Source organism: Eptatretus burgeri, chromosome 7, assembly GCF_056783735.1.
Source record: "Eptatretus burgeri isolate ZD-2024b chromosome 7, Ebu_testis_v1, whole genome shotgun sequence".
Lineage (NCBI taxonomy): Eukaryota > Metazoa > Chordata > Myxini > Myxiniformes > Myxinidae > Eptatretus > Eptatretus burgeri.
This window is the reverse complement of record NC_140967.1, coordinates 34,639,862-34,667,402: the sequence shown is the minus strand read 5'-3', so window position 1 is coordinate 34,667,402 and position 27,541 is coordinate 34,639,862. Positions and strand designations below refer to the sequence as shown.

Sequence of the window (27,541 nt, the reverse complement as noted above, 5' to 3'; positions counted from 1 at the left end):
AATGTAATATTTATAAGGTGTAATGGAAAATACACCATGTTTTTAAGGTTTACATCTCAACATGAGTTTGTTGAAAGCAAAGAATTTGATGAAAATAGTGAAAACCACTGAAGAATGATTGTTTTTAAGTTTTAGGTTAAATGTAACTCTGAAAGCTGAACACCAAGAGTGTGTTCAGTTTCCAGGCAGCTAGCTAGCGCTTACCAAGCCAACCGTTCCGTATCGACCGCTTTGCAAGCCATTGGCAAGCAGAGAAAGCGATCAAGGTTGGTACTTGGTGAGCAGTAAGGGGGAATTCTAAAATTATGTAACTTGGAGTGTGGGAGAGTCAGAAGGAGGAGACTCCCCCACCCTGCTGAGCTTATCATATGGACCTTCCACTGGACATTTTGGGGAGGGGCTAGAGGGGTTTTGCATGTTTGTGGATTTTCTTAAGAATTAGGATGAAAAGTAGAAGTAACAATAAAAGTATTTGCTTCATGTTTCAATGATGACAGTAGATGACAATGATTCTCTATGACAGTAGAATTGAAGAACGAGCCACCATTCGTTTTGCCACTGACTATGGTGGCCATTTTGCTCACAGAAATGGTCACGTTCCGTCAGCAAGCGGCTTGCTTTCCGCTCGCCAAGCACCTCCCATGATTGCTTGTTCCGCTTGCCAAGCGACATTGCATAGCGGTTGATACGGAACGGCTGGCTTTGCAAGCGATAGCAAGCAGCTTGCTAACGAAACACACCCCGTAACTTGCAGGTTATTCATTTTTCATTTTTTCATTTTCCAAAAAATTAGTACAATGATTATGTTTGACTCACACACACAATACGGTCCAATATTGAGACATTTTTTTCATGTGTGAGATATCTTTCATTTGGTTCTATGTGATTACAAGAGACGTCCACTTAGGTTGGAGTAAACAGTGATATTACATCTGCGGTGTAATGGCTAGCTTGTTTGAAACCAGCAACCCTTGGAATCCCCAATAGGATCTCTTGCTTGCTGAGCAAAAGCATCAGCAGCCTGGGTGGAATATTGACACAATAGTTTGTTCCATGGAATTCACAGATAACACAAAAGAAGGACAGTGGACTTTGTAACTTTGGTGTTGATCACTGTGCGCAAAGCCGTGTCTAGAATGGACTCTCTGGGATGTTTATATATTTTGCTTTCTGCAAACCTCTGCTTCTCGGCAAGCTGTGAGTTTTATTGTATACATTTAGCCCGCTTTTGTCCCTGCGGGATCCTCCTCAATATTGTGCCCACCCTTAACCCCTACCTCATCCCTGAACCCCACCTCACCACCCCACATCAAGCTTACTCCTCCGTCTCTTTAAAAATAGCAAAAAAAACTACTCTTGTGTCTTAAAATATGCAATGTAATTATAATTTCTTGCTTCTAACTATTGTTTTGATTGAAATGCTCAACAATATTTATCCCCTACATTAGCAGGGAAAGAGGAAATGATTCACATCAGCCAAGTCAGCCAGCAAATGTGTGTCTGTCCATCTTTACAGATTCATGGCTGAATAAACTTTTTTAGTTCCATATAGGGAAGCTCCTTTGGTCAATCACTATGGTCATTTGCCTGTAAAAAATACATTTAACAAAGGAGGTTGTAATTTATCAAGGGCTAACAGGAGTACCTGGTATTGTTTGGTGTTGTTCTAACCATGTTGGCATTTTTAGGAAATCAATTTTGTTTTTTTCAATTTTTTTTTTGTGGTTGCCCACAACACTTCCTGACACCCACGAAGGAATGGGGTCGAGGATCATTTCATATCACCTTCCACATAGTTACAAAGGCCCAGGCACTACAGAGCAATTTTTACCATCCCCCCCAAATCGAACTTTGTTTTAGAAAGGTTTTTTTGTGTGTGTGTCTCAAACACTCTCCGACACTTACTGATGAACCTCTGAAAGTTTGAAGAAGATCCGTTCAGCCGTCTCTGAGAAAAATGGCGACAGACATACAGCCAGGCAAACAGCTCTCTTATCGTGTAGATTTGATGTGTGCACTCCGAGTGGTGGTGGTCATGGAACTGGTGTTGTTACCATTAAACAGTTTAACATTCAGGATGCCATTAAAAGTCAATGCAAAGGTGCTCTGAGACTAGAAACCTTTGTAGATATCTTGAAAATATCGAGGATCATCAGCCAAAATAAATCCAGCAATGGCTGATTCTGCCACATTCCAGAATGAAAAGTGTCATGAAGGCGTTCCAAATTACACACGTTTGATAATGTTCATCACCTTGCTAATGAGGAAACCTAGTTGTGCATGGCCACAACCTACGATTCGTTTGTTCCGACACCCAGAGGTACACAACAGAATCATTCATCATTTCTGTTCTGACCTATCTTTGGAGAAAAGTAATGAGTTCCCTTATAACTACCTTCAACACAGGAGAAGGCCATCGAGTCCATAAAAGGCTGCACTAGTATTGTAAACTTATGGTTTGTCTGTGCTCTATCCTCTAAATGCTGAGTATCAAGAAGGGAAGCACAGAAACCATTTATAAAGTCTTAAGAGTTCCTGCATGGTACATTGCATTCTGTGATACAGTAAAGATAATTCCTTCAGGAGGTCATCTATATATTAGCTATGAAACTATGAAAGGGAAAGGGGATGTGGGGGATTTGAATCAGTACGTACAGGCTTTGCACGGGGGTGGAGGGCCATGGGTGGACAGTGGTGGGATTGCATATCTGTGCCATGATTTCAGGACAAAACAGGAATTAAATTTTGAATTTTAAAATGTTTTATGATTCTCTGGAAATTTATGTGGAACAGCTTCAAAATGATCCACTTCTCACCTAAAATAGATAAGAGCACTAATATATATATATATATATATATATATATATATATATATATATATATATATATATATATATATTTCATGAACTAATTAATTACAGGCATGTCGTGTCATTGCCAATCATGTCGGTGACAATTTAACAGAAATGTGACAATACTACAGTCACAATGATCTATTATCGCTCAGCATGCATCACAGAATATCCATCACTGACTCGCTTCTAGAGGCAAATATCCGAAAATTATATCACAGAAAGTTGCTGAGTTGTACGTGTCATACGTGTCGCACAGAGAATCAAATGAAGCGTATGTTATGCATGAAAAAAAAAGGTCTTCATATTGGACTGTATTGTGTGTGAGTCAAACATAACCATAACTAATTAAAATGTGCAGTGGTGATGAAACATAAATTTTGGGGTTTTCTCTGACCTTTTAAAAAAAACAACCCCTGGAGCTGCTGTTGCGCCATCAAAGACCACACTCTTGTTCACTGGCTGTAGATAGTTATACTACTCCAACCAAGAAAACACACCTGTTGTAGAATAGGATCCACACCTGGTCATGTAGGTGACAAACACTTGGGGACAAACTACATGACACTGCTGTGAGTGATTGAAGACATGATTCCATACCTTTAACGAGAAGGGCACTCGGTAGAGCGCTTACCTCCTCCACGTAGCTCTCATAGCAATCCTTTAGCTCTCATACGAGCCTCGACAAGGTATACAAAAAAAAAAGCATGTCGGGCCCAATACATTTTTGAGATATCCTGCACACAGACAAACAAACAAACAGCCAAACAAGCAAACAGACAGAGAGAGAGAGATGAAAACATCACCTCCTTCACCTTCCTTAGCAGAGGTAACTATTGTTTTTGTTTTTAAATAGTATGCGTGTGTTCATAACAGGAAAACGTGTACATTTCCAACTTCAGTGTTTGTAAGAAAGTACATCGATTAGGGTTACCATTGTTTGGGACATCGAACTTTTCGCAGTGTCCTGTCATCGTTGTACGATCCTCCATTCACTGAATTTTCAAATACTTTGTCAAAGAAAGGCTATTTTTAAATGTAGAGAATGTGCATTTAATGCCAGAATAGTTATAATTGTGCATATCCGTGAAACTGATCACACCAAAGTCCACAATTTAATGATGGGACAACATTAGGCCTAAAATTAGGGAAATGCACATCTCCGAATGATCATCGTCAAATGCCACTTATTTATTATTTTTGTCTGGAATGTATTGTTCCGTCTGAGGGGATGGGTATGCATTCAAAGGATAATTAGGATGTTTAATCAGGTATGCCATGCTGTTCGAGTTGTACCAGGATCTCCATGTAATAAGTAGCAATTCAGTGGTGATAAGTTGTCGAGTAAATGTCCATTTCTTTAAGGGGGAAATGATAATTGTCACGTAATTGGATAGGGAGACGGGTTAGGGTAAGTGTTTATGCGTATCCCATTTTAGTATTTCCTCTAGGCTTGCCGTGACGTAACAGGACGGTGCTGCGGATGGCTCCGCCCCTTGATCACGATTGGCGGAAGGCGATGGTAGAGGGCCAATAAAAGGGCTCCATTGGAAGTGACGAGGACTCGAGTATAAAAAGGTTCTGTTCAGGAGAAGAAAGGAGTCATAAAAAAAAGAAAGCGTCTGGTCGAGGCTGTTTTGTCTCTGAGCGCGCTCTCTCGTTGCGCTGGTTTGTTTCTGCATTTGTCGTGTCTCGGGGCCTTGCTGTGCCTCGTGCCTCACCTCGGTTGGCTCTAGAGTTCTGCTGGCTCGGAGTACAGGACCGAACGGCGGGTGGACCTGCCTCCCTCTCCTGCTCGCATCTTGGTGCCAGAACTGGCTCTCTGGCGGCTGTGAGCGGTCTTGGGCCTACACCAGGAGGTCGACACCACCAGGAACCGCACCACGGTGGCTGGTTGGAGCTCACAGGCCGGAAACCGCGGTTCTGCACGGAAGGGCTGACGGAACCTCGGCACCACCGTGTCTCCTGTCCCTGACGGGCGCAATGCCAGCTCGTCCGGCACCAATCCAGTGACTGTTACGTCGACACCACGGGCAAGCCTGACCACCAGCTACGTTGTGTGTGTGTGTGTGTGTGTGTGTGTGTGTGTGTGTGTGTGTGTGTGTGTGTGTGTGTGTGTGTGTGTGTGTGTGTGTGTGTGTGTGTGTGTGTGTGTGTGTGTGTGTGTGTGTGTGTGTGTGTGTGTGTGTGTGTGTGTGTGTGTGTGTGTGTACCTGGCGCCTTAGAGGGTTTGAGATTTGTATATCCATTGGAATTGTTTGTGTTTTCCCTACGCCTGAACCCACACCACCTTCCGTCGAATCGCCCCGGATCCCTCCTCCTGCCGAGTCTTATGATCGTTCTGGTTTGAGAAATAAACATTATTAACTCAGTGAAAAGCAACTCGTGCCACCTTCCTCGTCCCGTTTGCGGTGGAGCGATTAGAACCGCCATCTTTGGGTTATAAATAAATAAACCGCCTCCATCGTTTCGGCTCATTCTACGTTGGCGGGACTGTTCAAGTCCCGTGGACGTCACATTGGTGTCAGGGTGTCAGATTTTCGAACCACTCTAAATTATATTTGGTATCGGGAGAATATACCAGGATTAAAATCTCGCCACGAATTGGAATATAAAATTACTACAGAAAAGCGCGCGAGCGCGGGAAAATTTTGGCGGGAGTTTTCAAGTTAAATTTAATTGGCGGCAAATGGGACTTCTGCACCATGGCGGATGTGCAGATGGAGGAGGAGGAAGGCCACGTGTCGGGGGAAGAAGGGAGAGACGGGGGGTAGGATCGGAACCTCCCCCATTCCGAGCGTGTACCGTCGTGCTTCATCGCCCGTAACGGGGCCGGCGGCGCCGGAAACCGGCACGATGACGATCTGGACAATGTTGGAACGTTTAATGAGTGAAATTACAGCACAGGGGGCAGAAATGGCAAATCAATTCGTGACACAGAGGGCAGAAATGACAGATCAATTGGGGGTAATAGGGGAACAGTTGGGTGCACGGATTGATTTAATGAGGGATGAATTGGGGGAAAAGATGGAGAAAATGAACTGAGATGCAGGAGTGTGTGGATGTTAAATTGGGGGGGGGGGGGAATACAAAGTAAATTCGAGGATAGATTAGAGGAAACAAAGGTAGAAATTACGTTGGAGGGGGAAAATAAACGGAAAAAATTGGTAGATAAAATTGATGCAACGAACATTCGGGTTGATAAAGTGGATGAAAACCTGGAACGTCATCGTGTCTATGTGGATGCTCGTATGCAGCTGCAAGTAGAAGAGTGGGGAGAGCTGAGGAAGCAAGGGATGAATTTGGCGGAGGAGGTAAAAGGATTGGAGGCTCGTTTGGACGAACAAGATAAAATTATGAGCCAAGATGAAGTCTTGGATAAAGGCCTGGTAGAGCCGTCTTTTGTAAGTAGAGTGTCCGGGTTGGTTGAGGAGCAGCTACAAACTCGCGACGGAGCCTTGGAGGAGGTTATGCGGGCCCAGAAGATCCTGCGGGAAGAGGTGAATCGGTCCATTCGACGTTTGGAACAGGAGGCAAAATTGACCCATGAGACCCTCACCACAAAACATCTTTGGCCACAGTGGGCTCCGAAATTGGATACGCAGCCACAAGGGTGTTTGATCCCTGGGCTGGATTCGGACAAGGGAGAAACTGTGAAGCGGGCCACCAGGAAAGTGATCCCCCTGGTAAATTTTGACGGGTCAGGGAGCCTTGAAGCTTTTCTGACGCAATTTGAGTGTATTTCCCGACTAAACGGGTGGAATGAACGGGAACGTACAGGGAATTTGGTGGCAACGTTGCGGGGACCAACCGCAGATGTGTTAAACGTGATCGCGGAGGGATGTTGACCAGCTCCCACATTTGCGAGGTGTTGAGCCGTCGGTTTGGGTTCGCAGCAAACTGTGATCTTGTGTGGGCCCAGCTCCAGCACCACAGATTAAAGTCAGGCGAGACGGTGCAGGAGCTGGCACAGGACATTTACAAATCAGTTAGGATCGCGTATCGGGACCTAACAGTGGAGGCGTGGGACAGACTGGCACTAGAGACATTTTTAGCTGCTCTTCCGGACCCTGAGGTCCGAGCGCTAGTGGAGTTACAGGATCCACCCACCGTTCACCGAGTGGCCGAGTGCGCGGCCAGGCTGGCCTCGTGGAGTCGGCCGGGTCGGGTGCCCGAGAGGCCATCGGTGACGATCCGACAGGTGGAAATTTGTGATCAGGGAGGGGGGCTGGGAGAAATTGGCATTACCCAAATGTTTCAGGAAATTTGCCAGAAACTGTCAAGTTTGATAAGGGGTAATTCGGCAGGAGGTGCGCCACAGTGGTGGGGTCCAGCCCAGCCAATAGAGCAATTCGATTATTGCCGAGGGGGTCCGGAACCGGAAGAGACATTACACCGATATCCACAGGGGCCTTTTATGGGGAGTTGTTTCCGGTGCGGGCGAAGAGGACACGTGCAACGATATTGCCGGTACCCGGTGATGGAGGGACCCTCCAATAGACTTTTAGACTCTGAGAGGATGAATCCTCCTGCTGAACTGCCAGATCTATCCGAGGTGCCCTTACATAGGTCGAGTCTGGAGATCACTGACGGGGGTCGGGAAGACTAGATCGGGCTGAGCATATAGGACCATGCTTGGCTGATGAGCTTGTGGCAAAGTGCCCTCCTTTGTGGGAAAATTGGCATGGGTTTTTAAGTTCTGCTGGGTTTTAGAGTGACAATAGGGACAGTGGGTAATTGGTAACAAAGCGGGCACGAGTGGCTGTCCAATGGCTGGTGCGTGGATCGGGTGAGAAGTGCTGTGTGAGTTGTTTCAAGTCAAGAAGTGAACTGTATGGTGCACACACTGATTTTTATTAGACATTGTGTTGTAACAGGGAAGGTCATGGTCGGTGAAGTGTTAGAAATGCAGGTGTCGCATGTAAGGCCGATGGGGTGGGGGGAGTAATGTGGGTTTTGTGGGTGGGGATGATGTACTTGTCCGCATGGATTGCTGAGGCTCACGGTGAGCGGGAATTGCGACCCCCTTCAAGGAGATTCACCCCTGGTGGCTGATGGTGACAGTGGCTGGATGCAACTGGGAGAGGGTCTGGTTGGGCGACCAAGGCGGGTAGGACCTTGGCGACCCAGGAAGGCCTGAGGAGCTCGTGAGACCCCTTCCAGTGTGTTGTACAGGGTTAGAGCTGATGGCTACCAGGGGGGGTAGGAATCAAAGGGAGCGGGGCGGAGAAACGTCCGGGTTGGACTAAAGCTTACCTGTGGGCATGGTTGCACCTGAGATGCCCCCATCATCTTGTGGTAACCCACCCCACGGCCATGACGGGATTCAGCCTGCAATCATGAAAATGGGGACCATGACCTAGAAATGTGATGATGACCATGGTATGAGTGTTGTGAAGATGTGTGAGTCCCACTTGATCCCGCACAACTTGACGTGCAGCAAGGGCATGATGTCCGCATAATTTTGGGCTGAAGCAAATTTGAAAATTGGCTCCCCAGATAACGCTGGATCTATTAGCATCCACTGGGGGATGCGGTCGCGTGTAAATATCCCATGAATAGTGTCGTTAAGGCTTAGAGTAGGGATGTAAAGTACAAGTGTTGTGTTTTTGTGGAACCTTTTGTTTCTCCTCCCCAGATCACTGGAAGAGTGTTGGACAGGAGCGATGATCCAGAGGATGGAGTGCAACTTCGCTCAGTGCTCTCATGTGATTAAATAAAATAAAAAAAAGATGAATGATTGTTTTGGCGAGGATAAGGCCATAAGGGGGTAGTACGTTAAGCAGGATAGGTAAGTTAGCTGTGGCTCACTGCCCATTGCCCTTCCTACTTTATTTCGTTAGGTTAAATAGGTGTGAGTCAGTAAGTGTTATGGCTGGGACGGAAGCGCCTGTGATATACCTTGCAGGAGCTGCGGTACCAGAGGAGGGGGCAGTGTTGCATCTGAGGGGATGGGTATGCATTCAAAGGGTAATTAGGATGTTTAATTAGGTATGCCATGCTGTTCGAGTTGTACCAGGATCTCCATGTAATATGTAGCAATTCAGTGGTGATAAATTGTCTAGTAAATGTCCATTTCTTAAAGGGGGAAATGATAATTGTCACGTAATTAGATAGGGAGACGGGTTAGGGTAAGTGTTTATGCGTACCCCCTTTTAGTATTCCCTGTAGGCTTGCTGTGACGTAACAGTACAGTGCTGCGGATGGCTCCGCCCCTTGATCACGATTGGTGGAAGGCGACGGCAGAGGGCCAATAAAAGGGCTCGATTGGAAGTGACTAGGACTCGAGTATAAAAAGGTTCTGTTCGGGAGAAGAAAAGAGTGAGTCATAAAAAAGAAAGCGTCTGGTCGAGGCTGTTTTGTCTCTGAGCACGCTCTCTCGTTGCGCTGGTTCGTTCCTGGATTTGTCGTGCCTCGGGGCCTTGCTGTGCCTCGTGCCTCACCTCGGTTGGCTCTGGAGTTCTGCTGGCTCAGAGTACGGGACCGAAAGGCAGGTGGACCTGCCTCCCTCTCCTGCTCGCATCTTGGCATTAGAACTGGCTCCATGGTGGCTGTGAGCGGTCTTGGGCCTACACCAGGAGGTCGACACCACCAGGAGCAGCACCACGGTGGCTGGTTGGAGCTCACAGGCCGGAAACCGCGGTTCTGTGTGGAAGGGCTGACGGAACCTTGGCACCACCGTGTCTCCTGCCCCTGACGAGCGCAACGCCAGCTCGTCCGGCACCAATCCAGTGACTGTTACATCGACACCATGGGCAATCCTGACCACTAGCTCCTGTGTGTGTTTTGTATGTGTGTGTGTGTGTGTGTGTGTGTGTGTGTGTGTGTGTGTGTGTGTGTGTGTGTGTGTGTGTGTGTGTGTGTGTGTGTGTGTGTATATGTATGTGTGTGTGTTTTGTGTGTGTGTGTGTGTGTGTGTGTTTTGTGTGTGTGTGTGTGTGTGTGTTTTGTGTGTGTACCTGGTGCCTTAGAGGGTTTGAGATTTGTATATCCATTGGAATTGTTTGTGTTTCCCACATGCCCGAACCCAAACCACCTCCCGTCGAATCGCCCCGGATCCCTCCTCTTGCCGAGTCTTATTATCATTCTGGTTAGAGAAATAAACATTAACTCGGTGAAAAGTGACTCGTGCCACCTTCCTCGTCCCGTTTGCTGCAGAGCGATTAAAACCGCCATCTTTGGGTTATAAAAAATAAACCGCCTCCATCGTTTTGGCTCATTCTACGTTGGCCGGACTGTTCAAGTCCCGTGAACGTCACAGCATGTTAAAATTATGACAATTCTAGATTTTAAGAAGTTACCATGTTTGTTTTAATATACACTATTGTAGTATTTATATTAACTGTATAAATTGTATGCAATGTTGTTGTGACCAGTCACCTTACAAACTTAATTATAACAATCCTTGTCTGTTTCCTTGTCTGTGGAGGTCCAGTCATTTATGTCATCATGACTGTGCCATATCCATTGATTTAATCGATCAAATTTCGATTGAATAATCCTGTTGTTAAAAGCATTTTAAAATATGCAATGTCTAAGGCTCGAAATGAATCTGCTACTTGCGCACACACACACACACACACACACACACACACACACACACACACACACACACACACACACACACACACACACACACACACACACACACACACACACACACACACACACACACACACACACACACACACACACACACACACACACACACACACACACACACACACACACACACACACACGGACTGGTGGACACACCGACAAGACAAACACTTAACACAGGCACTGAGATTGGCATGAATTCAGAGACAAAGTACTGTTAAACGGCAAACTTGTCTTCCTATTCATGTTCAGAATGTAACATTCAAATAAAATAAAGTGTTCCTCAATCATAAACTAACGAACATAATCTGATAAGACGAACGGGCGGACATGAAGCAACTGCTTAACCCCGCTTTTCACTTCGCGTATGTGGGGTTAAGATTTAAAATAATATTTTAAGTACAGGTGAAGAGTAAATAAGTACTTGTATTGTACTCGCCCTTCTCCTGTGCTTGCAACATTCATAAATTGATAGTTCATAGGACACCTTACTCCATACAGTCTTGATAGAAAAAAAGGACATTGGGGGGGAGGGGGAGGTGGGCGTCTGCGCGTGGCAAATTTGAGTGGTCAAGATGATGTGAAATGCTGTAATATTTTGTCCAATTACTGATAAATCGAAGGGTTTTGAATCAAGATGATGTAAAATGCTGTAATATTTTGTCCAAGTACTGATAAATGGAAGGGTTTTGAATCGAGATGATGTAAAATGCTGTAATGTTTTGTCCAAGTTCTGATAAATGGAAGGGTTTTGAATCAAGATGATGTAAAATGCTCTAATGTTTTGTCCAAGTACTGATAAATGGAAGGGTTTTGAATCGAGATGATATAAAATGCTGTAATGTTTTGTTCAAGTTCTGATAAATGGAAGGGTTTTGAATCAAGATGATGTAAAATGCTGGAATATTTTGTCCAAGTACTGATAAATGGAAGGGTTTTGAATCAAGATGATGTAAAATGCTGTAATATTTTGTCCAAGTACTGATAAATGGAAGGGTTTTGAATCGAGATGATATAAAATGCTGTAATGTTTTGTCCAAGTACTGATTAATGGAAGGGTTTTAAATCAAGATGATGTAAAATGCTGGAATATTTTGTCCAAGTACTGATAAATGGAAGGGTTTTGAAAGTGTCACAAAAGCAATTTGTGTTCTCCAATGTTCAAGTATATATTTCAATTGAAAGATAATCAAGATTTTTAAAGTTGGAGAAACTTTTTTCAGAAGTTTACCACCGTTGATGCTCCGTCATTTACACCACCTTATTTAACACATTGCATAAGTTATTCGTGCCTGTTGTTTGTGTCCTTTATGACGTCCCTCAAAACAGTAAGTTTCGTGTTTGGAATGATTTTCAATTTTGTTTGACTGCAACACAGGTAGACAGAGTAATAAAATTATCTCACTCCTCTGTGTGCACGCACGATCGGGATGAATTCAGGGCCAAAGGACCGTAAAACTGCATGTTTATTTTCTGATTCATGTTCAAAATATTCAATTGAAATTAAGCTTTTCAATTAGAAACTGATAGTTGTAGACAGACTAATAGAATAGACAGACAAACGAGGTGAACCAATTTTTCTTTGCTGATGACTCCACCCTTTGCCGTACCATCTGCCATCCCTCAGACTGGCAAGCAGGAGCTTCTTCGCTCTTTGAATATCTGGGTAAAATCACAAATTGGTCCAACACGTGGAACATGTCTTTCAATCCTGACAAATCTCACACTCTCACTATGTCTTTCCGAAAGGACAGTTTGGAACCCCCCCCCCCCACCCCTAGCTCCAATCTGCTTTCTCAACAATCCTATGGAAGAAGTCCTTTCATTCAAGCTTCTGGGTCTCACGATCTGCCATGATCTTTCCTGGGAAAGCCATATTTCCAACCTCGCCTCCAAAGCCAGTTGCTGGCTGGGAATCCTCTATCGTGCAAAGTCCTTCCTCGGCCCACCTGAGCTCCTGACCACTTACAAAGCTTTTGTCCGCAGCCTGATTGAGTACTGCTCTCCCCTCTGGGCTGGTGCTCCTGCCTCTCACCTTTTTCCACTTCACACTGTGGAAACCAAGGCATTTCGCGTCATTGGTATCTCCCACGATGAGGCTGAGTCTTTGGGCCTCTCACTCTCTCACTGCAGGCAGATTTGTGGTCTTTCTGTCTTCTACCTTCTCCTCTCCGGTCTCCCCCCCCCCCCCACTGTGTCTGCGATGTGTCCCCACCATGTTTCCTCAAGGTCCGTGAAAAACCCCCTTCTGGTAAAACTACCAAAATCAAGAATCACTACTCATCTTCACTCTTATTCCTCTTTTGTCCCGCCTTTGGAATAAACTCCCTTACTCTGTTCAATCCCATTCTTCCCTCCAGGTCTTCAAAACGGCTGTTCACCAGCACCTCTTATCGTCCCCCATCCAAATCCTCGATATTTTCTACCCCCGTTAATCCACCCAAAACCCACCTCCTTCAAATTCCTTGCTTTCCTTCCTGAAAGTCCCTGTAAAGTGCATCTTGTATACCCAATGTTCCCCGTCCCATCCCTGTCCCTTCCATCGATCTCTTAATGTCACTTCCGCACTGTTTTGTCCTTCCCACTCCCATCCCTCTTTTCTCATTGCTCCCCCCCCTTGATGTATGTTGTGTGTTAGTTCTCATATGAGCCTCGATAAGGTATCCCAGAAAAAATCCCACTTTTTGCTTCGCACATGGGGAATGGGGGAAATATTGACTTTTTCATACATTCATCACCAATGGCTGTTATTTGTTGTCATTGTCATCGTTGTTGCTGCTGCATCAACAATGGCTATGCCAATTTCATGTACAAACCTTTTGCACACACTGCTTCATGCATCCTCCGCAACCCCCATAATTTGGAGTTGCTCTAGATTTTCTTGTTTGGAGTTCCCATCTGAGTATTTGCCAAAGATGATGCTCCTGACCAGCATCTATTGTTCATACCCACTGGAACAATGTTGCTTTGAATATTGCCTTAAAATTTTCCCTTCGCCATCTACTCCATGGGCCTTATGGAATGTGGATTTAAAGAGGAAATATCCCCAAAGACACTAGATGCTGATCACTCTCCTTTGTACCTCCTTTGCCTCTGACAGTTCTTTCTGTGGAAAAAGCTGTCCAGTTTTTAGATCGGACACGCCGGGCCTATAATGCCTTTGAGGAGTTGAAAAAGGGCAATCTAGAAAGAGAGTGTGTCGAGGAAGTGTGCAATCTTGAAGAGTCAAGGGAGTACTTTGAGAATGACCCAGAAACGGTAAGGAAATGAATACTGTTCCAACGTAAAGTTGAACAAACTATGGTATTATTTTTTCATGATGTATTTCATCAGTTGTTTTTTTTCACATAATATAAACGTTGTATTTTATTGTTAAAAAAAAAAAAACCACAAACACATTACAGACCTTTATAAAGTGCTATATCCAGCATATTAACATCAAAATCTTGCAAAGAATGTAAACAGATGGAATAATCATGATTAATCATCACATTAAGAAAAGGCCCTTTCTTTTCCATGAAACGGAAGACCAAGAAGGAACCCGAAGAAGGAAAGAGCAAAGATGGAATCATCAGGAGGAACTTGGATAGAATTAGGGTTTCAGCCTCTGTGCATATTACCAAAATGTGTCATCCCCCCCAAAAAAAATTGGGACAGTGCAAAAAATTTTGAAATGAACCTTCCCAACTTGCACAGGCTTGTTTTTCTCACAATCACATGCAGTCTGTCGTCTGCAGAGGTTGCCTGCATATGAGTGTCATCTCAACCATAAAGAAGTCTAGTGTGCAAAGGTTGCATACTCATGGCCATCAACTACTCTCTTTTCACAGCCATTAACGGTGTCAAACCCCTCCACGTCAGTTCCCTCCCCCTCGTCATCTCTGATATACCCCACCTCTCATAAGTTCTGCTCTACACCACACCTCACAGTTTCCCCCCTGCCCACCTTTCCCAGGTTCCCACACCCCTACCCTTTCTCAGCTCGCCCATTGCCCCACATCCTATCCACACTCCCCCAGCCCATCTCCACATCCTGCACTCTGCTAACAATGCCTCCTTCCCTGTCCCTGTGTGGACCTCCAACATCCGAGGCCTCCACTCCAACCTGACGGATCTCTCAATCCACCCCACTGATGATAAGCAGGACATCATCTGTTTACCAGAATTCTTGCTCCCACAGGATGTCCATGACTCCTTCATGTCTCTCTCTGGCTTTTGTCCTCTCCGATTTGATTTTGAAAGGCAGAGTTGCACTTTACATCAAGAACTCAATTTCTCACTGCCCTTTTTCTGACCATACACCTCCCAACCCCCAGGAGTACTTTTGGCTACGACTTCCCCTCCAATCCCACATCTTGTCTGTGTGTTGTACCATTCTCCAAACAATGATGACTCCATCTACATCTCTCAGACAACATGGACAAACTTTTAACCAGTCATCCCAACTCTCTCTCTTCCTCAAATGTGACAATTTCAACTGTCACCATGCAAATTGACTGGATGTTGGTAACTCTCTCACCAGCCATGGCCAATAACTTCTGTGACTCCATGGGACAGACAACCTGTGAACTTTCTGACCTGAACGAATGGCAAATTTCTATCTGGACTTGGTAATGACCAAATTTCCTGCAAACGTCTCCTGCTGTTCCTATGCTTCAATTGGTTCATTTGATCAAGTGTTTGTGAGAGTGATCATCTCTCTGCCTATTTTTAGGGAGCTGCCTCAGTGCTGTTGAGTCTGGCAGTTCACTCAGACTGACAAAGACTGCAAGCAGCAATCTCGCTTCAGGACTGGTTTTCTATATCCATGGCCCATGATGATAATGCTGCCTGTGAATTCTTCCACAAAAACCTGTTCTCTCTTGGCACAGATTCATGCCATCTCATCTACAGTTATCACACCCATCCTCCCTCCCATGGCACACTGAGTTCTGTCGTGAGGGGTTTCCCATGAAACAACTTGCCTTCTTTTCCTGGAAGGCAAAACTGACCCAAGGCAACCTTAGATCATTCCACAAAGCCCACATTAAGTGTGTTCTCTCTCAGGAGAGGCAGAAAACAACATCTGGCCAAACTCAAGAATGAACTTTCAAATTTGTCTCCTGCATCAAATTCCTGGTGGCACCTTGTCAAGTCTGTCTCTTGACGATACTCCTCTTCCATCCCTTCCCTCACTTCAAATGGCACCACAACCGACTCTGCTTGTGATAAGGCCGGTTTCCTCAATTCTGTGTTTGCTTCCAAATCTTGCGTCCCCAACCCCTCTTTCCCTGCACCCACCCGACCCAGTCATACCCAACTGCTTCTGGAATGTCTTTTTCACCTGAGAAGGTGGAGAAGTTTCTGGCAACCCTCGGCTTTGATGCTGCAAATGGCCCAGATGACATCAACACACGTCCTAAAAATCTGCTGAGCTTGCACATCCTGTGGCTGCAAGTTGCATCATTTTTCTGGAAGAGGGGCTGTGTTGCTGATGTAATGATTCTGCTACCAGTAAGCTGGTACTCATTTTGCTGACCTCGGAAGGATGACGGGCTGAGTCAACCCACCTGGTGTTATTTGAACGGCACGACAGGGGCTCAAACTCAAGACCCGAAAAATCTCAAGCCAGCCAGTTTGGAATGATTAACTGTTATGGACTCAAAAAATATATCGAAGATTTCAAATTCCTCACAACCACATGAATACACAGTGCCTATAGAAAGTCTACACCCCCTTTCAAAATGTTCACCTTTTGTTGCCTTATAGTCAGGAATTAAATTGCCTAAAATCAGACTTTTTCCACATTTATTTGCACTTCGTAACCCACAACTTACAAATGAAAAACAAATTCCACAAATTTCAGAAAATTAATTGAAAATACAAAACTTGAATATCTTGTTTGGATCAGTGTCCACACCCATTATAATTGTAAATAAGCTCAGGTGTAACCAATCACATATCACACACTAAGTTAATTGGCCTCCACCTGTGTTAAATTGTCGTGATTCTGATTATTTCAGAAGAAGATCAGCTGTTCCTGTAGGCTTCCACTGCTGGGTAGTGCATTTCACAACAAAGACTCAACAATGAGCACCAAGGAGCTTTCAAAAGAGCTCCGGGATAAAGTTATTGAAAGGCACAGATCAGGGGATGGGTAAAAAATATTTCGAAGGCTTTGAATATCCCTTGGAGCACAGTCAAGACAATCATTACGAAGTGGAAGGTGTATAGTACCACCAAGACCCTGCCTGGATCAGGCCGTCCCTCCAAACTGGATGACCAAGTAAGGAAGAGACTGATCAGAGAGGCCACCAAGAGGCCAATGGCAACTTTGAAAGAGCTACAGGCCTTTATGCCAGACTGGTCACTGTGTGGATGTGACAACAATATCCCAAGCACTCCACAAGTCTGGACTGTATGGTAGGGTGGCAAGAAGGAAGCCATTATTCAAAAAAGCCCACCTTGAGTCCATTTGAGTTATGCAAAACAACACTCTGGAGATTCTGAAGCCATGTGGCAAAAAGTTTTGTGGTCTGATGAAACCGAGATGGAACTTTTTGGCCTAAATGCAAAACGTTACGTTTCGCACAAACCCAACACAGCACATCACCCAAAGAACACCATCCCTACTGTGAAGCATCGTGGTAGCAGCATCATGTTATGGGGATGTTTCTCATCATCAGGGATTGGGGTACTTGACAGGATAGAAGTGAAAATAGATGGAGCAAAATGCAGAAAAATCCTAGAGGAAAACTTGCTGCCCTCTGCAAGAAAGCTGAAATTGGGATGGAATTTCAACCTTCAGCATGACAACGACCTGAAACACACAGCTAAAGCTACACTGGAGTGGCTAAGGAACAAAAAGATAAATGTCCTTGAGTGGCCCAGTCAGAGCCCCAACCTAAATCCAATCGAAAATCTGTGACATGATTTGAAGATTGCTGTCCATCAACACCCTCCCACACAACCTGACTGAGCTTGAACAGTTTTGTGCAGAAGAATGGAAAAATATTGTCCAATCAAAGTGTGCAAAGTTGGTAGAGACCGATCCCAAAAGACTCGTAGCTGTAATTGCTGTTCAAGGTCCTCCCACCAAGTATTAACTCTGGCAGGTGGACACTTTTCCAACCGCGATATTCCAGTTTTGTATTTTTCATTAATTTTCTGAAATTTGGAGAATTTGTTTTTCAATTGGAAGTTGTTATGATGTGTAAATATAAGAGGAAAAAGACTGATTTAAGGCAACAAAAGGTGACAATTTCAAAAGGGGGTGTAGACTTTCTGTAGGTAGTGTACAGTGTGCAGTTATTAACCTTTTGAAACCTAACGGCCATTTTACCAGCCGCTATTCAAGCCTCCATATACCCGAGTGGCCGGATTTTTCTCCAGGTAGTCCAGGGTGGGGGAGCCGAAAGTCCAAGGAGCTCAGGATTCAAAGTGTTAATCAATATATGGTGGACATGTGGTTGTTATCCTAACATATAGCATTGTGTTGTAGGTTTAAACTTAGGGATCATTAACCTGTGATTCATGGGAATATCAACTTTGTAAAGTACTCCATGCTATCAAAGTGGAAGATTGACATTTGACTCATTTTTCATTTACTTTTTCACAATGTTTGCTCATGTACTTTGTGAGAATTTTGTTGATTATTAACCTTGTTATATTTTGCAGAATTATTTTTACCCAAGATATCTGAGTAAGCATTGCTTTTATACTCCCCGTTTCGCTGTCTATGTCTATCTCTTACTCTCTTTCCTTGTCCCGCTATCTCTGCGTTGTGCTGTTAAACATTAAATTTTGCAGACGTTATCTGAAAATATGACTATATTTAGTCAATTGCACCTGAAAGAGGAAAAATGGTTCAAAATTGCATTTGTAATGAGATAAAATTTTCTGGTTGGGAGAATCCATAGTTAGATTAAAAAAATGTGAGAACTGCAGAGTGAATTGGAAAATGGCAACCAAAGAACCTTCAATTCTACACCTACTTGACCCCCTGTCCCTCTTTTATGTCCCACTCCCCTCATGTTCGAGTGCATGTGTATGCTGTTGTGTGACATCATAATATAATGGGCGTAAGCCTGAAACTTCTAACACACTTTTCTCCGAATATATTCAGTTCATACTTCCGAAATCTTCACATTATGTGTTCCATGTATTTACGCAGGTGATAGCGGATTCAAAAAAATCGAATATAGATAGAATTTTCAAAGAGGGAATCTATGACATCACAATCAGCAGCGTTCGGCGGCAAACTGACGGTAAAGCACGTCGTCTGGGACGACGTGCTTTACTTAACTAAGTCCATGAGTTCAGGACGTTTGTTCAACTCAGCATTTACGACTTTTATCCTGCCATGTTGTTCATCTGTTGATGGGGGTAATGTAGAAACGATGAATGTCAAATCGTTATTGTTACTCATCCGGCACTTTGTGTCAAGGCCAACAACCTAAAGCAATCGGACTCAAACACTACCATGGGCACCCAGACACACCACCAATATGAACTGAGCTGTTGAATGCTGCGCAAAACATCCAAATAAACTACTGTAACCGAGTATTGTGATCCGTCCCGTCCCCCATACCCATCCTGATTGGGTATCTGCTGGTAATGGTAATAGATTCAGGGGATAAGCAGTGTCAGTGGCAACCCATCCAGGATTGTGCCCAATAGCCAAGAAGACTGCTTAGGCAGCACCAATGCTCTGCACAGAGTATGGTCTCATTGGATGGATGGATGAATGGATAGATAAGCAGACAACAGTGTCAGGTAGCAATCGGTAAAGCTAATGGGGTTTTTGGTTGTACTGTAATCGTAGGGGATTAAATTATAAATTAAAAGAGGTGGTGTTAACACTGTATTGTAATTTAGTGAGGCCAAATCTGGAAAATTGTGTTCTGTTTTAGTCACTACATCTGAGGGAGGAGATAGCTGCTAAAGAGAGGGCCTCGTGTAGAGCAACTCGATTGATTCCATGACTAGTTGGACTCGGCTATGAGGATCCGCTGAAGACGATGGGACTTTACTCATTACCAAAGAGGAAATTACGAGTGCATCTGATAGAGATGTTTAGGAACGTGAAGGGTATGCACATAATAAGTGCCGAAAGGTTTTTCAGCAGAATAGGCAGTGATAGGACCAGGGGCCATAGCTTGAGAGTAAAGAAAAGGAGATTAATGAGTCAAGAGAGAACAGATCGAAATAGGAGAGATGACTTTAACGCATGGATCTTTCCTTCAGAGAGTAGTTGATGCATGGAATGGTCTCCTTGGAGGGGTAGATGCACCTGAAATTGTAAAACGGTTCAAACTGGATATAGATTTTAGGTTCCTTGAAGTATAGAGGATAGAGGGGTACATGGACATTGTCAGAAATGCGTGGGCATGATGGGGCTGATGGGCTCTTCCTGCATCAAACTTCCTTGAATCTATTATATCCTCTGTCATTCAGCTATGATCTCCTGCCCCTCCCTCCAGTCCATCAAGAGTGCTGCCCATCATGACCTCATGCTTTCCTCATTCCCATCTGTGATCTCTTCCACTATATCTCCCATCCTATTCCTTTCTGTCAATTATCCACTATGTGCAATGTCTTTGTCTTCCTGTTTTTTATAGGGGGAGGGTAAGAGCAAGTGGGGAGGATGATGCAGGGGGTAAACAAGCTGGATACAAGTGAAAACTCTTATTCATGGAAGTGTAAGGGAAAACTGGGGAAAAGCAGAAATGGAACAACAACAAAAAATCAAACAGGAGAGCAAGGGAGCGAGAGGTAAAAAGAGGTTGGTTGGTTCAACCGGCGAGAGAAAAGAGGAACAAATGAGTGGAGGTGAGCAGTGAGCTTGGATTTTGGAAGTTTCACCATAAAGGGATTAATGGCAGATCACGTGCACCTTGCAGAAACCTGGGGGAGACAGAGCATGGGAAGGGCAGAGAGTGCAAGACTATAAAGGATGTGGTAGAAGAAAGAGTGACCAGTGACCTGTCTGTGATGTGAAAGTGATATTCCCATTTTGATCCTCTGTTGTGATCCTATTGCCCTCTGTCAGCTTCTTCATGAGCCTCGATTTCTGGAGACAAAGTAATGAAATAGATGCTCTTTGTAATTTCTTTCATGTACCTTGACATGTGTGAATATAATTTTTATTTTTATTTTTGTTATATTATAATATCCTCCTCTTGGCTGATGCAGGCCCAAAGATTTGAATTAAAATTTTTTTTATAATTGTGTGCAAGGTAATGGAGGGAAAGATTAACGAGCACAAATGAACCTTATTGTGACCAATTTAATGATTATTTGTAGCATTCCCTCATGGGATCAAATCCTTCGTCATTCAGGTGTATCATTGTTATTATTTTCACAAAAAATATTGAAGTTCTCCACTTTTGAATGATAACCGTTGGATTTGAAATGGGCACAGAGTGTGTATGTGCGGGTCTCATAAATACACATACACGTACAGTGCCGTGCAAAAGTCTTCAGCCACCTTGAAGATATTTTTATTACTACATTGGCATATTTTTTAATTATAAATAAATGGTGTTTTAATGATCATGTTTCATTAAAGAAACAAAAATGAATTCTATTTTAAAATATTAATGAATGAAATTACAATATTTGGGGTGACCACCTTTTTCATATAAAACAGTCAATATCCGTAAGTGACCTTCAAAATGGACAGGAATGAAACAATTAAAAAACAACTAGACTGGAAAGACAAATGATGGGAAATATTGCTGAATGCATGGAACAACCTCCCATTGGGATTTCTCCAGTAATTTCTGGAAAGCGTTGATAAAACGGAGATTGACTGTTTCACATGAAAAAGGTGGTCACACCAAATATTGTAAAATAGAATTCGATCTTGTTTTTTGAAATAAAACATGATCATCAAAATATGCCAATGTGACAATAAAAATGTTTATTTTTAGCTGATCGAGAATTTAAATTCCAGATAAGGTATTGTCATCGCGCACTGTCCATCCGTCTTCTTTTATGACTTCTCCGGTCAAACTGCTGGGCCGATCTGACTGAAATTTGGCAGTAATGTTCCTCTCCTGACTGGTAAGAGGAATTGCAAAGCTCATTCCGGTCATATGACTTCAAGTAGGTCAAAATGGCCGACTTAGTAAATTTATTCAAAAATGTTCTTCTCCAGACCCACCAGTCAGAATGCTACCAAATTTGAGTGACAACATTAGACCAGGGCCAAGATAAGCAATATATCCAGTGGTTATATTTTTTTGTATCCAGAGTCGAGGCTTGTGGAAGACTGAGAACACTGAACAAATCAGGACACAACAGAACAATAAGAACATTAAAGAGAAGGGGAATTTCCAACAGCAGGGTTGAAGGGCAAAATAGAGGAGACTTGGTCGAATAATGGGTGTGGGAATGAGAGGTAGGGGAGGACACATAGGGTATACAAGATAGAAACAGAAGCAAACCCTCAGGAAGTAAAGACTGGAAATTTGGGAGGGGGTGGGGGGATAACAGAGGTAGAAAAGATCATGGTTTTGGATAGGGGATGATCTGAGATGGTGGTCAACACCTGTCTTGAAGACCCGGAGGGAACAATGAGATTGAAGAGAATGTGGAAGTTGGTTCCACAGACGGGGAAAAAAAGAGGAACAAATGAGTGGATGTGAGTTGTGATTCTCGATTTAGGATGTTTCACCAGAAGCGGATTGCTGGTGGTCTGTGTGAGTCCTGTAGAAACCTGTGGGGGAGGGGGGACTTTGGAGAGACAACAGGGTGCAAGACCAGAAAGGAGGCAGTAGACAGAAAGAGGCTGTCTCACCCAATATTTCGGTCCCTCATCAGCAACGCTGAACTTCCATGCAGGCTGGCAGGACGATGTGAAAGGTGTGGTTTAATTAAAAACAAAGACCACTGACATGGCTGCAATGGGGAAATGATAGGCCCAGAGCCTCAGCTTCGTTGTGGTAGATTCCAATGATCTTGAAGGCCTTGATTTCCACAGTGTCAAACTGAGCGATTTGTGAGGCAGGGGCATAAACCCAGAAGGGAGAGCAGTACTCCATCAAGCTGCGGATGAAGGCCTTGTAGGTGGATAGTAGTTCAGGTATGTTAAGCAAAGACATTGTCCGACGAAGGAAGCACAGTTGGTGACTAACTTTGTAGGCCAAGCTTGAAATGTGGTTTGGCCAAGAAAGATCATGGCTGATAGTGAGACCCAAAAGTTTGTCATTGAACTTCTTCAATAGGTTTGTTAAGAAAGTAAATGGGAGGGTTTTCCAAATGGTCCTTTGGAGAGAAGAGAGAGTGAGAGACAGAGAGACAGACACAGAGACACAGATACATTTGTCAGGATTGAAAGACGTATTCCAAGTGTTTCACGATCTTGTGATTTTGTCAAGGTCTGAAGAGAGGAAAGAGGCTGCAGCCCACCGGTCTGAAGGATGAGGGATATCACGCACGGCAGAGGGTGGAGTCATCAGCAAATCGATAAAGGGGATTTTCCAGAGAGCCTGAGAGATTGTTGATGAAGAGTAGGAACAGGACTTGGTCCAGAACACTGCCATGTGGCACTCCAGCCTTGTCAGGGAGAGTGGATGAAAGGAATATATTCAGAGCCACATGCTGGCTATGAGAGTGGAGGTCCCCTCTCTTCTTTCTTTTGATCAAACTGTCTGGGGTACATATTAAGCATGGACCATGCCAGAAAACAAACTTTCCTCATCTCTGTGTGCTCTCTGATTCCTTGTATCTCGAGCACTCCTTCAAATTTGGGTTTTTCGTTTCCTCGGCATAGCTGTGATGCCTAATGTATGGGGCAAGAATGAAAAATGATTCCTGGGAGATCCTGCATCCTCTCCTGTGTGCGGGGATAGTCAGCATCACAAGTTGGCATTTGCAGTTTCACCACGTTTGCCAAAGTACCCATACACAAACCACCTTCCTTTTTAAAATTTTGTTTGTTTGTTTGTTTGTTTTTGCATCACAAACCTTCCTGGGAGTTCCCTGAATTCACCGTCATTAATTTCATTGAAATCCTTCAATCCATTCTCAAGTTATAGCATGACAAACAGAAAGACACGGCTCCTTTTATAATATCGAAGTTTACAGCTATTGCAATTTTTAATCGAAATAAGGCAAAAGTTATAAAATAAGAAGCAGAAGAGGCATGTGTTAGCATTGTCTTGCAAACATTTCCAGTGTAAGCTCCATTGTCTTGTCATATGACCCAAAGTGAGCAGACTGAGGCTGTACAGGCCAATTTTTATTTTTCGGATATTTTTGTTTACGGAATTTTTCAGACCGTTTTGTGATTTTTTTTTTCCCCTGGGATATTGGCTTCAAGTTGTATCAGTATGTGAAATTTCAGCTTTCTACCCCACCTAGACTGAACTAAGCATTTATATCAGTGAGTCTCAGTGAGTGAGTATGAGTCAATTGTTAGAAAGAGCTTTATATATACTCGAAGCACCCGCTCTCTCTGGGGGAGGTTGGGGCGGGGTGGGGGTGGTGGGGGGAGGTTATGTTGTTATCATTATTCAAATGTGTAATTACCTCTCCAAAATACCTCTCACTGCATGGAAAACGTGGGGACAGGAATACTGTACTGTAAAGGGTGGGACTTGTAATACTCTCTCCCACCTGGAGCGGCACTACACGATACACATTTACATTGAGAATTTGTTTCCCTTCCCCCCCTCCCCTCCCCTCCAAGACCACCAGCAAAGGTAAACACCCCTCTGCACCAATTGGGGTCATGCTGATCCTATTTAACAAGTGTGAATGGAATCGGCCCAGAACTGCAGGAGTAGTAGCACGACAAACATACACACACAAACAAATACTGGTCTGTGAATTATAGTAAGGATGAGATCATGTTTCAGTGGAGCATTAATTCTTATTATCAATAGTAATTCATCTTTCTCTTTGTGTTTCTTGTCTCTCCTTTCTGTCTCATGTTACTCTCCTCTTGAAATCCTGAGTTTTCTTGAAATTTGATCAAGCCATTTTCTTTATACATTGTGTACTTTTTTTGTTCAGAATTGATTCCTGCCCCTCTTTTTTGTTTTCCTCTTCCAAAGTTTTGTTTTTCAAATTTTTTTTTTGAATTTCCATCACATCTCTTTCTTACATTCTCTTTCATCCCCCACCCTCCCAACTTGAACCCTCACCACAGGCTGTCTCACCCAATATTCCGGTCCCTCACCAGCAACGCTGAACTTCCATGCAGGCTGGCGTGACTGTGTGAATGGTGTGGTTTAATTAAAAACCACAACTCATCAATTTTCGCACACTCAAACTAAGTACCCTCTGCCTATAAATTATCTGCCAGCCATCATGTATATTGTCTAACCTCTCTTTACAGACATTCCCAATCAGTGTGTGCCATCACCCTGCCATGCCATTGGCACAGAGAGTTGCATTGACCTCTCTGCAGACTACAGATGTCTCTGCAAGGATGGCTGGAGAGGAAAGAATTGCCTAACTGGTACTTTGTGTAGTCTTCTCACACTAGACATTTCACTGAATGCTCTTACAAATTAGTTTCTGCAGTCATTACCAGAGTACATCCTAATGGGCCATGTAGTCATTCTGGAAGGGAGCGGAGAGGGGGAAGTGGAGAGGGTGTAAGATGGGAGCTAAAATTAGAGGATCGGATGGTAAAGCAGTTGGGAGGAGATAGGATTGAGGGGAGAAAAAGTCATGGAGAAGGAAGTATCCAAATTTCTTCCATATTTACAGTATATATGTCATAAATATATGACCATATGTCTTTTGCTGTGTATTTTTATAGCTTGTCTCTTACAAGTCGAAACCTTGAAGATAGGGCAGTGTGGAATTTTTTTTCAAGCACTTCATCTGTTTTCTATGGTTCTAAAATTTTGAATTTGACCCCCTTCCTGTTCCCCCAAGCCCCCCAGTTAAACAAGGTCTGAGCAATGATAGCATCAGTAGCTACAACTATTCATCATGCTCTGATTTCAAAATATTTCTTTCTTTCTTTCATTCTTTCTTTCTTTCTTTCTTTCAGATATCAATGAATGTGAAGAGGGCAAGGCAAGCTGTGATCACATCTGCATAAACACTGACGGCTCATTCCACTGCCGATGCAATGTGGGTTACCACACGGAGCTAGACCTACGCTCTTGTACTGGTCAGTTTGCCTCTTAAATCGGGTTCATCAATTTCAGATGTATGTAGCACCTGGGTGCTTATTTTCTGTTATACTGGGAGGATGAATATAATTGCCTCGACTCTGGCATGCATTAGCCATCTCTTTTGAAAGGTACAATGTACTGTGGGATCTGTAACATCCACAAAAGAGAACTGGCACATGAAACAGAAGGCTGAAACTCCCATCTAAATGATGGCGTACTCCTATAGGCTCTTTGCAACATCATGCCTGCAATACATCAGGGTGACATCTTATAATCGGGTCAGGAATCAAATTCAGATGAGACAGGTTTGAGTATGGTACCGTTGTGGAATTACTCGAACCTCCAGCGGAGTCAAACATCACTTCAGTAACTCCAGTCCCAGTGCGAGTTGAATTCATTTATTTACGTGGAAAGAAAACAAATGTGCAGAGAAAACACCAAGATGTGTCCCTGTGCACCTCCTTCTCAGAGTTCTGGTCACAAGCCCAGCGTTTTTTTTTTACAGCAAACTTATTTGCATAGAAATAGGGAAAGAGGGGGGCATGGGTTGGACAAAGAACAGAACATGTTATCTTAGCAAAACTACAAATCACTAAATGTTACTCAATCTCTTAATTAGCAAACACCATATATGGTTTGTGTGCGAGCATGGGAACACCTGTGCAAGCATGGGAATTCATCTTCCACTCATTCGTGGTTTGATTACAAGTAAGCAGTTCGAGTATATGTTGCAATCGTGCCAAGGTAAATGTGTGGGCAGCTTCCTCTCTTCGAGAATGTGATAAACGTGTTTCGTTTCTAATACAAAAACGCTTTCATTTGCTCAACTCTGGGATGGGTTAGATCTTTTACCCATGATCCTTCTTGGTGAACAAGTCCATATATGGTGACAAAAGCATACAAGAGGAAATGAGTGTCATCACCTTACATTACAGGAAATGGCTGGCGCAGCATATTAGCCGAACATTCCAACTTGCTTAGCTTACTGGGCGAGTGGGTTCATCATCGAAGACCCCACTTTCACCCTACATAAGTATTTTGTTAGCCTTTAGTTTAAGTTGCAATAAGAGCATGGAGCTGTATCAATTATGTCCCTATGGACCTTCTATGCATGTCCATGGGGCTCATATTTGTAATCACACAAGCTCCAATCAAATCAATTAATATACATATGAATACAATGATCATGTTTCTAATGAGCTTTTAAATCATTCATTGTCTATCATAAAGGTTTTTCGCTAATATATTTATTATATGGGCTTAAAACCTTTGAAAACAAGTGCTAGGCACAACAAATCCCACCCATTGATTGACGAAGTTATGAGCGAAAAACGATTTTCACCTTTTCGTGACCTGACCTTGACCTTTGACCGAATTGGACCCAAAAGGTAATGGGGTCGTCCAAGGTTCATTACCCACCTGTGGATACAATTTGATAGTGTTTGCTAAAGCCATCTTGCCATAAAGTTGTATTTTCGTTACCATGTTTTAGTTTTAATGGAAAATTTGTAATTTTTACCAATGACCATGACCCCCAAAAATTCGGACTCTACCGATCTTCACAAATATGCATTTTTCACTATAGGAATCGATAGGATTATAAGTGTCAAATAGAATAAGGTTCACTATAAGCTTAGTTTGAATTAAATCAGATCATTTTTGACAAAGTTGTGAGCGAAAAACGATTTTGATCTTTTCGTGACCTTGACCTTGACCTTTGATTCAATTGGACCCAAAAGTTAATAGGGTCGTCCAAGTTTCATTGCCCACGTGTGGATTAAATTTGACATCGTTTGCTAAAGCCGTTTTGCCATAAAGTTGCGAACAGACAGACAGACAAGCCGGTAGGCGGACATGGGTAGTCGACTACCTAATAGAACCTGACGCAATGGGCCCGTTCGATGGTGAATGACCTGAGGATGAAGCACAAGAAAATTCATGATTCCAGCTTCAAGGGTTAATGCTGCAG

At 43.5% G+C, this 27,541-nt stretch overlaps 1 protein-coding gene across 1 annotated transcript in view; it reads left to right on the top strand.

Moving 5' to 3' along the window:
• The first annotated feature begins 1,050 nt into the window (after nucleotides 1-1,050).
• Nucleotides 1,051-27,541, top strand: part of LOC147023008 (growth arrest-specific protein 6-like) — a 140,097-nt gene continuing 113,606 nt past the window's right edge. The window contains exons 1-6 of the mRNA XM_085888016.1: nucleotides 1,051-1,197; nucleotides 13,554-13,711; nucleotides 18,110-18,134; nucleotides 24,591-24,665; nucleotides 24,780-24,902; nucleotides 25,446-25,568. Coding sequence (XP_085744142.1) covers nucleotides 1,137-1,197; nucleotides 13,554-13,711; nucleotides 18,110-18,134; nucleotides 24,591-24,665; nucleotides 24,780-24,902; nucleotides 25,446-25,568 — 565 coding nt within the window. The 5' untranslated portion in view covers nucleotides 1,051-1,136. The remainder of the gene's footprint in view (nucleotides 1,198-13,553; nucleotides 13,712-18,109; nucleotides 18,135-24,590; nucleotides 24,666-24,779; nucleotides 24,903-25,445; nucleotides 25,569-27,541) is intronic.